We start from the raw sequence: 13,036 nt of genomic DNA, 5'->3' as shown, positions 1-13,036 counted from the left end.
TGCAAAGCACCATCAAAAGGGAAAGGTGCAAGTGCAGCTGGGAGTCAAGTCACTCTCCGCAAGAGATTTGGAGAATATGGGTATAGAAGAATATTTACTGGGACAGACTGAATTGTATGGGAGTTTCTTCATGCAGAATAAGTACTCCATTCTGCTGAAATAACTTTATGGTATCTGGCAAGATAATTTGCACCAGCCTATGCAGTTAAAATGAAGAGATGTAGCTGAAAATTATGTATGTACCTGGTTAAAGAAGTCCTTTGATTCCTTCCTGCTCTGTGATCATATTTGTAGGATAAAGCAAACAAACAAAAAAAAGTGAATTATTTGGGCCTGATATGTCTTACACACTTCAATGCTCATTTTCTCCCTTCTCTTCACCAATCCTCTCCCTACAGTCGTAGTAGAAGTGTCAGGGCAATTGGGACATCTGTCACTGCCCATACAGCTGCATGAGATAGGAACAGGGCTCTAACACAGGAGTTTCAGCAGCGTGTGCAAAGAGCATCATTAGTCTCATGGGAGATTGGTACCTGATGGAGCAACTGCAGTAAGTGGTGGGGGGGAGAAATGCTCTATGAGAGTTGTCAAAGCTACATCCTCCACAGAGAGCTTTCTATGCCTAGAGACAACCAGCTCTCTTCACCTGTGTTTTGCAGCTGCTGCCTTCATGGCAAGGAGATATCTCATGGAGTGTTAGACCTAGTTTCCCTGTGCATCATTAGCGTAATTTCAGCCTCACCAGAGCTGTGACTAATGCTGGAACTGGACTAACAGGCTCTCCCTCTCCGGGGAGCACACCTGTACAGGCACCCGAGCACAGCGTCCTCCCCTCATCCTTCCCGGGTGCCATCATTTCCATTCCGAGGTGCGCAGCCTGCGAGCGGGGCGCTCCCCTCCCTCCTCCTTGCCATGGACCCCGAGAGCGCCCGGTTCCTGTGAGTCTCTGAGCCGGGGCCAGCTCTGAGGTAACGGGAGCGCAGCTGGAAGAGCCTTAAAGGGCTCCAAGGGGGCTTCGGGGTCTCCCCGCCCCGCGCCGGGCACGCTCTGTCTCTGGGGCCGGGCGAGCCGCTCCTCGCGCGGTGCCGCCGGAGGCTCCGGGGGTGGCGCTCGGGCCCTCCCGGGCGCGGCGGAACAGGGACGGGGACCGGGATCCGGACCGGGGCTGTCCGCGGGAGCGGCGCGTGGGCCGGGGCTGCGCCGGCCCCGCCCGCGCCCGCCGCGGGTCGGCATGAAAGGGGAAGGCGGCGGGCGCGGAGCCGCGCACGGGCGGAGCGGCGGCAGCGGGCGGCACCGGTTGCAGGTGGGGGCCGGCTGGGGTGCGGCGGCGACTGCTGGGCCGGAGGCCGCGGGTGCCGGTCCTGCCTCCCTCGACGTGCGCCGTGAGCGCGGCGCGGGCAGCCGGCGGGGAGGGAGGAGCGGCGCCCCCGGGGCTCTCGGCGGCGCCGGGGGGCCGCGGCGGGCCGGCCCGGGCGATGCCCGGGCGCCGGGGGCCCGCGCGAGCTCCTCGAGCCGGTGGCCGAGGCTCCCCGCCGCGCGGAGGAGGGCGGGAGCGGCTGCTCCCGGCCGTGAGCCTGGCCCCATCTCCGCAGGACGCCGCGCACGTAGCTCCGCGGGCTGACTGCAGGGCACGAGTTAAGCAGCTGCTTAACTGGGCAGGATCAGGGCCTTGGGAATGGCACAAGCGTTCCGAGTGCCCGCGTGCTTCACCTTCCTAGCGATTAGGTCTTGGCAGCATCCTTCCCTCTGCCTCCTCTTCCTGCCCTTTCTCCTCGGGTTTGTCCATGGCATCTCAGCCATGTTTCATTGCTGCCGGGCGTTCATGTCTATGGAAGCTTTTTGGGGTGTTTTTTGTTTGTTTTATTTTGTTTTCTTTGAGGGCATCGGTTGCCTTCTTCAAGGTGAGTCTTATCTCCAGCTTCTCTGATCGTGTAAGTCAGATAAAGGCGATCAGACTTGTCTGGCAGGACTTTATCAATTCCTAGTGCTTCCTACACAAGTTTTCACAACCTCCTAGGATCTTTAATGACTTATTTCTTTTAATGTGGTGCTTCCTTGCTGAAATAACATGGGAATAAATGGGAGAAACTCTTCCTTTCCACTGTTTCGTTAAGGTTTTGTACTTTTGTGTGTCTCCAGTTTTCTCTGCAGTTTCAAGAACCTGTTCAACTTGACTCTCATATAGTGTAGTTTGTTCCTGTAAGCCTCAAGGTGCGCTGAACTGCCTTGTGTTCACACTTCAACTTGGAGGTTTTCAAATCGCCACAAGCCTCCCTGTCTGTTGCATCCAGGGACTACAGATAATGCTCTTAAATGTTGAGAGGCGCAAGCGGTGAGGAACATCCTCACATCAGCTGCTTCGGCCTTCTGCAGTCACACTGCAGACAAGGGGCAAAGGCTATTTAGAATAACCCTTCAGTATGGACGCTCTTGTGTATATACCACCTCTTGTCCTTGCAGAAGACAACCAGGAAGCCTGTGCATATGAAGTGGGGAAAATCTCACCATTCAGATGAGTTTAATGTGCGTTGAAAGGTCATGCTGGGAAGCAGCTCTGTAGTGTCTAACACCACCCCTCAGCCCAAGTTATTGAAGGTATATGTAGCTTCAGACATCTTGACGAGCCAAGAAACAGTTTTTAGTTACTTTCTCGGCCATTATGGAGCTGTATTTTTCTTTCATTCCATGGGCTGTGATCTACAAACTGCCAGCCTGCTGCTGGCCCACAGATTCACCTTGCTGGGAAGAGCTCCTTGTGTTAAGATCTGATGATCCAGGCATGATGCTGAAGATGGATCAAGATCCCAAAAGCCTGGCAACTACTTCAGCACCAAATCACTCTGTCCCAAACTGAAGAGGTTGAACAAAGCACCCATGTTCTTTGGAGGACCTGGGCATTGTTCTTCCTCTGTGTTTCTAACCACCATGGAGAGATCAGATGAGAAGTGCTGAGCAGACCACTTGTGCACAGCTAACTCTGTGCAAAACAGTATCTTTAAAAGATCAGTGTTGTAACCTGCCTGGAGATGTTTGCATTAGATGCTGTTGGAGGGGAATTTTTGTTTTTGCTCAAGGTTTCTAATTTTAAAAATTTAGTATTAGTATTTGTGTTATTTACCCAGGTGATACTGGTGTGAAGCAGGAGTCCGTGAAAATCCAAAACACAGAGAAGAAGCCTACCAAGCTGGGGCTCATATTTGATTGTGGGTTAGGTTTTCCCTGCTTCAGCATTATTAAGTTTAGTCTGTACAACTTTGTGTCTTCTTGATTTTTTTTTCTTTAATTTATTTACCTAAAGATGATCCTGAGCAGCTCCTGCTTATAGTGACACCTTCCTGCAGTGGCAGACCTGCTTTCAAACCTGCCAGCTTGCACTGAGCTTTGATTTGGTGAAATTAGCCACAACTGGCTTCGTTGCCATTAGCTTAATGGTAGCAGATGGTGCCGGGTTCTTCCAGATCATGCCCAACATGAAGCAAACATAGGTTTCCTATTTAAGTCATTTTTTGATGTATTTATTTATTTTCAATATCCAATGTTTTGTTGATTCTTGAGAAGTTTAAATAGAAAACATTTATTCTGAATAAGAACTGGGTAGTGATAGGATGCAGGAGAGGAAGAAATTCAGATGCATGGGTATGGATTCCCAACTCTTAGGCGCTATTTAAGCAATACTGGAGTAGAAGGAGAAACGTAAAGGGCAGAGCCCTAATAAGGGGGTCTCTGCCCATGTGTGGACTTCTCTACCTAGATCTCTTGCTGTTAGAAGTTTTAGCACTTCACCCTAATAAAAGGCACCTGAACTGAAGGTGCAATCTGCCATTAATGGAAGAACCATGCACTGTCAAACATACTTAATATGGCAAAATCAAGGGGAAAATTTCCACCTGGTAAGATATGCCTTGGGAGTTCAGAGGGCTGATTTCTCATTCTTCTCCTTAACACCCCCCTTCTGCTGCTTCCTCCAATTTCAGTATTTTTCTTTGGCTTTTAGTGCAGACTCCCAGCAGCTGATGGTACAAGTGGTTGTGCTGCACACAGCAGATGGTGGTCATGAGGGGGCTCCCACCTGCACGTGTCTCTTGCAGCAGGCTCTAGCCCTGATTCTTCTTCCATCAGCAGATGCCTGCCTAGACCTGCAAGCCAGGGGCTGGAGAACTTAAGCCCTCCGTAACATGTGTTTTTCAATTAGCTTTCTCGAGATCCCTGTCTTTTAGCTGTTAGTGTTAACTGAAGAGTTTGGAGATTACTTTGTCTAAATTGATAGATTTTTCATGGCTTTATTGAGCATTTCTCATGCAAATAGGGAAGAGCCAGTTCTCTCTCCTTACAGACCTTTTCTTTTCAGTGACAGTGTTACTTCTTGCAGTATTCATCTGATTTAGGCCCAGGGCCAGGACTTCTAGACCAAAAGTGAGGAGGTAGTTCTGTCTGCTCGGCTCTTGGACCTATTTGTGATCTATCATTGACTTGAATTTCACACCCTTGCTGAGGTGCAGACCATAAATTTGCTTCTCGCCAGGATCAAGGTCCTGTGCACTGTGGTTTGGAGGGTTCTTGTTGGAGACCTGCAGCACAACTGGGTGTAGCAGCCAAGCTCCTGCTAACCGAAGGGCTGGGCTGGAGCTTGCAGCTCTGGCTGCAATGCAGCATGTGGTACTCTCTGTGGTTGCTGCTGCAGGATCCTGCTGTGAAGCTTGTGAGTGACTGTAGATTCACGTTTGACATTAAGGGGGAGGGAGGAAGTGGTGCTAGAGCTTACTTTCATCTAGACCCCTTCACAGTTCTTTCCTCTGGAAGCTGCCTGTGCTCCGCATCTGCTTGGCAAGGTCATAGCCAAACACTTTGCCTTCCCTGACACTTTGCTGAGCGGATTTCCCCTTTGGGCCTCTCAAGTGAGCTGCGAACTAGATTGGCTTTTTGGGTTGCACCTGTACAGAGGCCTCCTGCTGCAGTGCCTAGGGCCTGACCCTGCGGCAAGCGTGTGACAGCCTGTCCTGGCTGGCAGGGAGGAAGCTTCTGTCCCCTCAATTCTGCTCCATCACCTCTGTCTCCATCCTCCTAGAGCTCTTGTTCTGCGGGTCCAAACACCCCTCTGGTATCTAAAATAGGATGTTTTTTCATCCCTCCTCCTTTGGCTGCACCCAACCAGCTGGCCCTGGGCAGGAATGGTGGGGTCCAAATGCTTGAGCTGTATTTGTCCAGTACAGTGAGGTGAGGAGCACAGCCAGCAGTTTGCCTGAGTTTCTTTGACGTGTCCTTGCTATGTGAGACAGGAAGGCTGTAGGAAGGGGGTAGTGTGTTGCTTTCAGCTCCCATCTCTGTACACCCACCTCCTGTCTCTGGCTAGTGTTTCCCCTTACTGCCCCTATCCAGCTGCTGAAGGAGTCTGAAGATTGCATTCAGCAGGAGCTTACTTTAGACTTTTTCTTGCATTTAATTGATCAAGCACTCCAGGGAGGAGGCTGGAAGTATGTCCTGGACCAAACTCAGCTCTACCATATCCCTGCAGCCCCAACGGGGTAGAATTTGGGGCCATCCAACATCCATATGTAGTTGCTGTCATTGTAAGTTCTTCCCCAGCCTCTTCCTAACATGTCTGAACTGCGTCCTCAGAACACTGTTCTGTTTCTGACTCTTCCCAAATAATTACCATGCAATTCACTTCCCAAAATAATGCAAGGTGTGGGTGAGGTGCATTCGCTTTCAGTGATGTAACAACACCCCTTGCACAACAGAAACACTGGGTGTTGTACCAAACTGGATATGGGATAATGGCTGCAAGAGTGACTAAGGGGCGTCAGGGCTCTGTGTACATTGCAGGTTGTCCTTGGGCTTCTTTCTGCAGCCAGCCTGTTTTCCTCTCTTCCAGTGATTCAGTGACCTGGCACCTGCTTTCCCTTCCCAGCCCTTTGTCCTGAGCCTCCCCATTCTCCCGCAGCCAGCTCATCACTTGTGCAATGGGTGTAGTGGGGCAGCTTTCCTTGTAGGTGCCTCTGTATTCTCTCTAAGATTACTGCCCTTCTCTGGGGATCCTGTTGTGACATGGGTCTCCTGTCCTATTTCAGGACAGCGAAGTAGCTTGCTAGCTGCCAGCCTTGCAAGAGCTGAAGCTGGTAAGTGTCTCTTGACTTCTCTGGTAATAAAGACTCTGTAGGTCTCGCAAGGAGATTGCACAGGCATCAAGGGCTTAGAGGTAGTCAGCAATTCTAGCTGTGGAGAAATAAAATCCAACTGTTCTAGGTCTGTCAGGGTAAATGGGGTTTGTGCAGTGAGTTTGGCAGCTTTTGGGACCCAGCAGAACTCCTCCGTGGAGCATTCTCAATTTCTCCAAGACCCTCACCTGAAAGCTTTGGGATTTTCCTGCCCTGCCCAACTCCAGATTGTTCTCCTCTGTGAGCTCATGAGCTCCTGGCTTGCAGCTACAATCCCAGTTGTTGGCTGTCCGACTATGTGACTGAGTGTTTCATGCTATATTAATAGTATGTTTCTCTACTTGCAGTTATGAAGATGAAGGTGCTACTGTGTCCTGCTGCTCTTTTCTTCCTAATGGCTGCTTTCAGTCTGGAGGTGTGTCATGGTGCCAAGGTGCTGATCATGCCTACCATAGTCTTTGACAGCCACTTGCGAGTCTTTATGCGAGTGGCAGAGGCATTGACTGATCGGGGCCATGACCCTGTACTGCTGCTTCATGAGGGCCGGGATGTAGAAACCTACCTGCCGGGCTTCCGCATACAGAGGTACCAGGGCATCTTCAGCATGGAGAGTGCAGATGCCTGGGTGCAGGAAAAGATAAAGCGTGTCTTCCAAGGGAAGATGACCTGTCTGGAGGTGTTCTCCTTCCTGGAGAAGTACCTGGAAAACTGTGACCTGGTTCTGGGAAACTCTGCTCTTCTGCAGAAACTCCAGAAGGAACACTTTGACCTGCTCTTGGTGGACCCCAATGAGATGTGTGGCTTTATCCTAGCCCACCTTCTCCATGTCAAATATGCTGTGATCTCCACTGGCTTCTGGTTCCCAGCAGAGATTGGTGCCGCTTCCCCCATTGCCTATGTCCCTGAGTTCAACTCCTTGATGACGGACAAGATGGGCTTCTTTGGCAGGACTTGGAATCTCCTGGTCTACACGATCACTCGTGTGGCCACAAAGCTGGTCATCCTGCCCAAATTTGAACGCCTCATGGAGAAGCACAGGGTGGAGCCCAAGACATCCATGTTGGACCTTGTCCATGGAACCAGCCTCTTCTTCCTCTGTAATGATGTGGTGCTGGACTTCCCTCGACCAACGCTTCCCCATGTCATTTTCACAGGAGGGATCCTTGCTGAGCCTGCAAAGCCCCTTCCAGTGGTAAGTGCAGGAAAGCTTTCAGCTGTGCTTGGTATTTATAATCTGCTGCTGAGGAGTCTCATAAATGCTGTGGAGCCTTAGGAGAACTGCTGTATTTTGGAGTGCAGCAGGGAGACAGAGAGTCCTGAGCATTGTGGGGAGGTAGGGAAGATATAGAGTCAAGCTGCCCACCCTGAAGTGGGAGCTGGTTGTGCTCCCTATGTCAAATGGTTGATGGAAGCCCTGCATTGGAAGCGCTGCCCCCAGGACTGAGTCAGTAGTATGTTTGTTTGTTTGTTTCTGTATACTTGAGGAGGAAATAGAAAGAATCTGTATTGCTTCATCATGGTTTTAATTAATCCAGAATTTCCTCCTAATCCTATTTTTCATAGGACAGTTCTGCCCTGAAGCTTGTAGTCTTAACTCATGGTCGAGTGTCTTGCTTATTGCCTGATCAAATTCAATGTTACAAAATCATATGTACAGGATTGAAAACTGTCCCGTCTTCCTTATCTTTAAATGGTGGCCCTAGCATTTCAAAGGTTTTATCTCACTGATACCCTACTATCACCAGTAATAAATTCAGAGGGCCAAGCTCTTAAACATTCCAGTGGACAGAGCTGGACCTGTCTGCTGTTCCTTCATTACTCTACCACTTTTACAAATGCTGAGGGGAAACTCAACAGAATAGTGAAGCTCAGGAAGTCAGAGAGGGGACTGAAATGGAGGTAAGATACCACTTTCAAATGATTAGAGCTGCCACAGTACTTAATAGATCTCTAATGTTGTGAGTGCCTTTTTTATTATTTTATTTATTTATTTATTAAAAAGAGGAAGTGAGACTAGGTGCTTTAGAACAAAAGTTCTCCAGGTGTGTGTAGCGACTGACCACCCTTTCCCATGCAGCATGGTGTGTGGGTAATACAGTGCATGCAGGGTACTCCAAAAGCTGTGTCAGAGGGTGGCTGCCTCACAGCTCTTGTGAAATACCAACTTGGTCCAATCTGGCTGCGTACGCGCCTGCCGTTTAGAGAAGGGAGTTGTCTGCCATGATGTTACTTGCTCTCATGCTTCACAGCTTCCAGAGCAGAGCCCAGAGTGCCCACAGGATACAGATAAGCCCCGACCCCTTAATAGGCCATGGCCTATGTGCTGGCAGGTAGGCATGTCCGTGCCCAGGTTAAGGATGGCAAGGGGAAAGAGCTTTTGTGGACATAGGTGTATCTTAAGAACTCTCCCATCTGAGCAGGAGTTGAGCTTATAATTAAGGTATTTATAATCTCAGATTTGAAACACAGAGGTTGAGTGTTCTTTTAAGTAGGACACTGGGGATTATAGAAACATATTAAGAGGTGGCAAGGGTTTTCAGTAGTCAACTGTTGCTTTCCTTAGCAACTTTAATGTTGTTTCTGAAAGCCAAATGTCAAGGCTTGATTGTAATGGATAGTGTAATTAACAGAGTCCTCCCCATTTTAACTATCAGAACCAACATGCAGCTTTCTCTTCTTTAACAGTTTTAGCAGTTTTATTGCTTAAAAGAAAGTCTTAAAAGTCAAGAGAAGAAGGAAAAAAAATCCTGAGCTGAAGGCCCATTGATTTTTTTCGTGCGGGGTTGTTTCAGGTCTTTTAAAGTTTTTCTGCAAAGAAGTTTGCATCCCAGAAGCATCTAACAAAGGGCAGATATTTTCAGAGAACAATACTAAAATGCCTTTTGAAATCCTTCTGCGCTGTGATCGTCAACTTTTTAGACTACCAGTTATATTCTGGGTTTACTATCCTATTTTTCCTCCTTTAACAACCAGATTTTTTTTTATCCTCTCCCTTCCCTGGCATGGAAAGGAGCACTGTGTTCGTTCCATAGCAGTCATGCTGGCTGATTTCTTCTTTCCCCTGGCCAGAGAAAAAGGACTCTCCTAGATATGTACCTGTTTAAGGAGTGTCAGAGAACCTCAGAACAAAGGATCACCAGCTGTGGTTTCTCACCAAGTTGTAGTTGCCTCTCTGCCTAACAGATGAGGATTAAATCTGCTACCTGAAAGTCACTATCCAGGAGAAGTAGGAGTAGCCTAGAAAGATGGCAGCCTTCTGCCACCTCCAGCAGCTTTATAACTCAGAAAGCTCATGGGGGATATGAAGAAAGATGCTGTTCCTGATACAGGTTAACTGACATTTAGGCCATTTCACAGGCCCACAGCTACAGCCCCTGACAGACCTGTCTTGTTGCAGTGTTGGAAGGTAGCCTTGGTTTCCTCACTTTACTCCCATTTTCTCTGCTGCTCCTAAGTGGGCCTCAGCCTGTGTTTTCAGAGCCCTCCTTGCCAAAGAATAATTGTGCTACCTTTTGCAAGACATCCAAAGTAGTAGGAAAATTAGTTGTTAGGCACCTCCCTACTGAGCGCCCAAGCCCTGCAGGTGCTTGAGCAATTTTTGCCTGACTGGATGCTGAAATTGCAGCAGTTCCAGTGTTTGTTGCCTGGTCAAAAACACACTGCTTCATGCTTTGGGTGGATTTGGCTTCAGCCTTTTCATATAGAGCATTTTCTACTGGACGAAACAACAGTGACAAGATGCTTTCTCCAAGGAGGCTACAAGGCGGCGGTGTGTGTTTTGCCTGCAGGGTCTGCGTCTCTGGGTGGAAGCTGCAGATGCAGGCGTGGTTGTTGTCTCCTTTGGCATTGGGATCCGAGCTCTCCCAACTGATTTGGTGGAGAAGATGGCTGGCGCGTTCGCCCGCCTCCCGCAGAGAGTCGTGTGGAGGTGAGGGGAAAGTGGCATCCCACTTAAGCTGATGAAAATCACTATTGAGGGGTGATTCCAGCTCAGAATGTATGTTTGTCTTCTATCTCTTGTTTTGGCTGAATTTATAATTGGTGCATTGCTGGGGGTGTGTGTGTGTGTGTGTTGTTTTTCTTTTTTAACCTCTTCCTGCAGATACTTTGGACAGAAGCCAAACAACCTGGGTGAGAATACACTGATGATGGAGTGGCTGCCCCAGAACAACCTGCTAGGTAAGACAGGAAATGTGTGTGTACAGCTAGTGACATTCCTAGAGTTTACTCCAAACCACAGCAAAGATGTACAAGGAAAATGACACCTTTGTGGGTCTATCAAGTCTGTTCTTACCTAGTGCTTTCTTGAAGATGTATTTTGGCCCCATCTGTCTCCTCCTCCAGGTGCTACTTGTTAAGCTTTTGACTGCCAAAAGCAGGATACCTTCCCAAAAGATAACGTTGATGGTTCATCCCCTAAGTTCAGCACACCTGTTTATTCGTAAACACTAATCAATACTGTGTGTACCGATATGCACTGACTTGCTTCTCTTTCTTTCCCCACAGGCCACCCCAATGTAAAAGCCTTTGTCAGCCACTGTGGGATGAACGGCATTTTTGAGGCAATTTATCACGGTGTTCCAGTGGTGGGATTTCCTTTCTACGGGGACCAGTTTGACATCATGACCAGAGTGCAGGCGAAGGGCATGGGTATCCTCATGGACTGGAGCAGAGTGAGAGAAGAGGAACTTTACCAGGCAATAGTCTCCGTTATCTCTGACCCCAGGTGAGGCATCCAGAAGCAGTGAGCTCTGCCTTGGCAAAGGCTGTAGGAACCGACGTGTCTTTGTGTTGTCTCTTACAAAGCCAGCAGTGGCTTCTGGATCCAGCAGTGTTGCAAACACTGTTCAGCAGGCCAGACGTGTTAGCACCTTGTAATCCTGAGATGCTTGCGCGAAGAGATACTCTAGCACCTGCTGTGAGAGAGTATGTTCTAGTCTTATCTGGCTCTGACTGTAGCTTTCTTAGAAAGCTTTGAGATGCTGATGCATAAACCTCTTCTCCTTTTAATGCCAGTCTGATCACGTAAAGTGAGATCACATCCTCACCTTTTCCTCTCCCTGTTCTTGTCCAAACAACATTTAGCAGAAGCAGTGCAGACAGTGGATTGCAGATGATGCTCCAGTTGTTTCTTTTTGAACTAGATTCTTTAAACCAGATTCTTTACTCTTTCCTACATTTGTTACAGCACAGTGACACAGGGCATCCACTGTCTAGTAGGCAACACGCAACTGCCAGTTTCCGAAATACTGTCTGAGAGCTGGAATTTTGTTAGCTGTTAGGAACTCTCAGCTACTGAGTTCAGTATAAATCGTCACCGCTCAATACCTTGAAGGATTAGACAAGTCATCAAGTGTGTGGCTGTTGTTTGATGATTGTAAGGTCAAACTCCCCTCAGAAAACCACAATCCACATGAATCCACTGAGCTTCTGTCTGGTGGTGATCTTACCAAGAGACTTGGAATCTTGCTAAAAAAATGCAAAGTAAAATGCAGCCTTACTTGTGCTTCCACAGCTAGTGATTACCTTCAGAGTGGTTTTTGGAGGTGGCTGTGAAGCCAATTTGAGAAGAAATTTGCCACTCTCCCAAGGTATCATTTGGAACTTGAAGGCACTGGTGAACATAACGGATCACTTCTCAGTTATGAGGTTGCTGTCACAAGGATAACTTTTTGTCTTTTTTCTCCCTTACAGCTACAGAAAAGCTGCCAAGTACATTTCAGCTCTGCACCTCGACACACCAATGCATGCTCTTAACAGGACGGTGTACTGGCTGGAATACCTCCTTCGTCATGACGGGGCACCATATCTTCGCCCTGCTGTCTACGACTTGTCCTTTCACGAGTACTTCTGCCTGGACATCTTGGCCCTTCTCTTGTTGTTTCTGGCTGGCATCGGCTTCATCCTCTACAAAGCCGTGGTGTGGTGCAGAAGGAAGGGGGCCAGCCCTGTGTATCAGAATGGCAATTGCATGAAAGGGCACCTCACAGAAGAGAAGAAATTGCAGTAGTGGCTCAGCGTGTTCTAGGGCATGTTCCTTTGCTGTGAAATGAACTTGTGCAGTGCCAAGAAATGCATGGCACACAGTGATCAGCAGGTCTGGATGCTGCCCTCCTGGCGAAGGGGAGAGGGGGAGGGAAGAGCACTGTGAGGACCTGTGTGCACACCTCTGTGTACAGCTCTTGTGGGCGGGGACGTGGATTCAGGCATGGGTGGAAATACTTGGCCAGGACTCTGGGAATGGGGAATGGGTAGGTAGACTTCAGAGAGGACTACAGTTTGTTCCCTTTATATTGCACATTGGTTTAGATGCTGGTGTTATTCTTCTGGCTTTTTGGATCTTTGTGGAGGTGCTGGAGGTGGGAATGGTATCCTGTATTTGGTAGGTACCATTTCTTCTCTGCCTCACTACTACAAGCCCCAAGAGTTGGGATTCTTTTACATGCTGGTGAGGACCTGAGGTATAGCAGTGGCCGGGGAAGGGCAACAAAAGTATCATAAGAATGAAATTGGTCTAAGTTTTGTGGATAATTATTCTTCCTGCTTCCATCAACCCTCTGCAGTCTTGTTTGAGTTGGAGCTAAATTATTATTTTTTTAATAAAGTCATATTCTTTCTCCTGTGTGGCAGTTTTCTTGTCTCAGTTTAAAGTGAGCCTTTGTCCCTTGTAACGGGATGTTGCTCAGGGCAAGATTAGAGGTCTCTTCCCTTCTTGTCACTGCTGCAACTGTCTCTGCATGCCCGTGGACCACTGCAAACCTCTGCCAGTGACTTCTCTTGGCCTTTCCACAGGGTCTGGGGTGATGCCTTCCCTCCTCTTCCTGTGTGCCCATGGAGTCTCCAAAGCTATGACAAAAGACTAGTTCAAAATAGCTGCAAAT

The 13,036-nt window shown here is 48.6% G+C and overlaps 1 protein-coding gene across 1 annotated transcript; it reads left to right on the top strand.

The window, feature by feature from the left end:
• The first annotated feature begins 6,504 nt into the window (after positions 1-6,504).
• Positions 6,505-12,283, top strand: LOC104573043 (2-hydroxyacylsphingosine 1-beta-galactosyltransferase). The gene is made up of 5 exons (XM_010220223.2): positions 6,505-7,347; positions 9,944-10,083; positions 10,258-10,334; positions 10,662-10,881; positions 11,850-12,283. Exons 1-5 carry the CDS (start codon positions 6,505-6,507, stop codon positions 12,163-12,165), a joined length of 1,596 nt encoding a protein of 531 aa, XP_010218525.2. The 3' UTR covers positions 12,166-12,283.
• Positions 12,284-13,036: the final 753 nt, after the last annotated feature.

Source organism: Tinamus guttatus, unplaced genomic scaffold, assembly GCF_059628265.1.
Source record: "Tinamus guttatus ecotype Peru unplaced genomic scaffold, ASM5962826v1 Tinamus_guttatus_pri_ptg000314l, whole genome shotgun sequence".
In the NCBI taxonomy this organism is placed as follows: domain Eukaryota; kingdom Metazoa; phylum Chordata; class Aves; order Tinamiformes; family Tinamidae; genus Tinamus; species Tinamus guttatus.
This window is presented reverse-complemented; position numbering and strand designations above follow the sequence as displayed.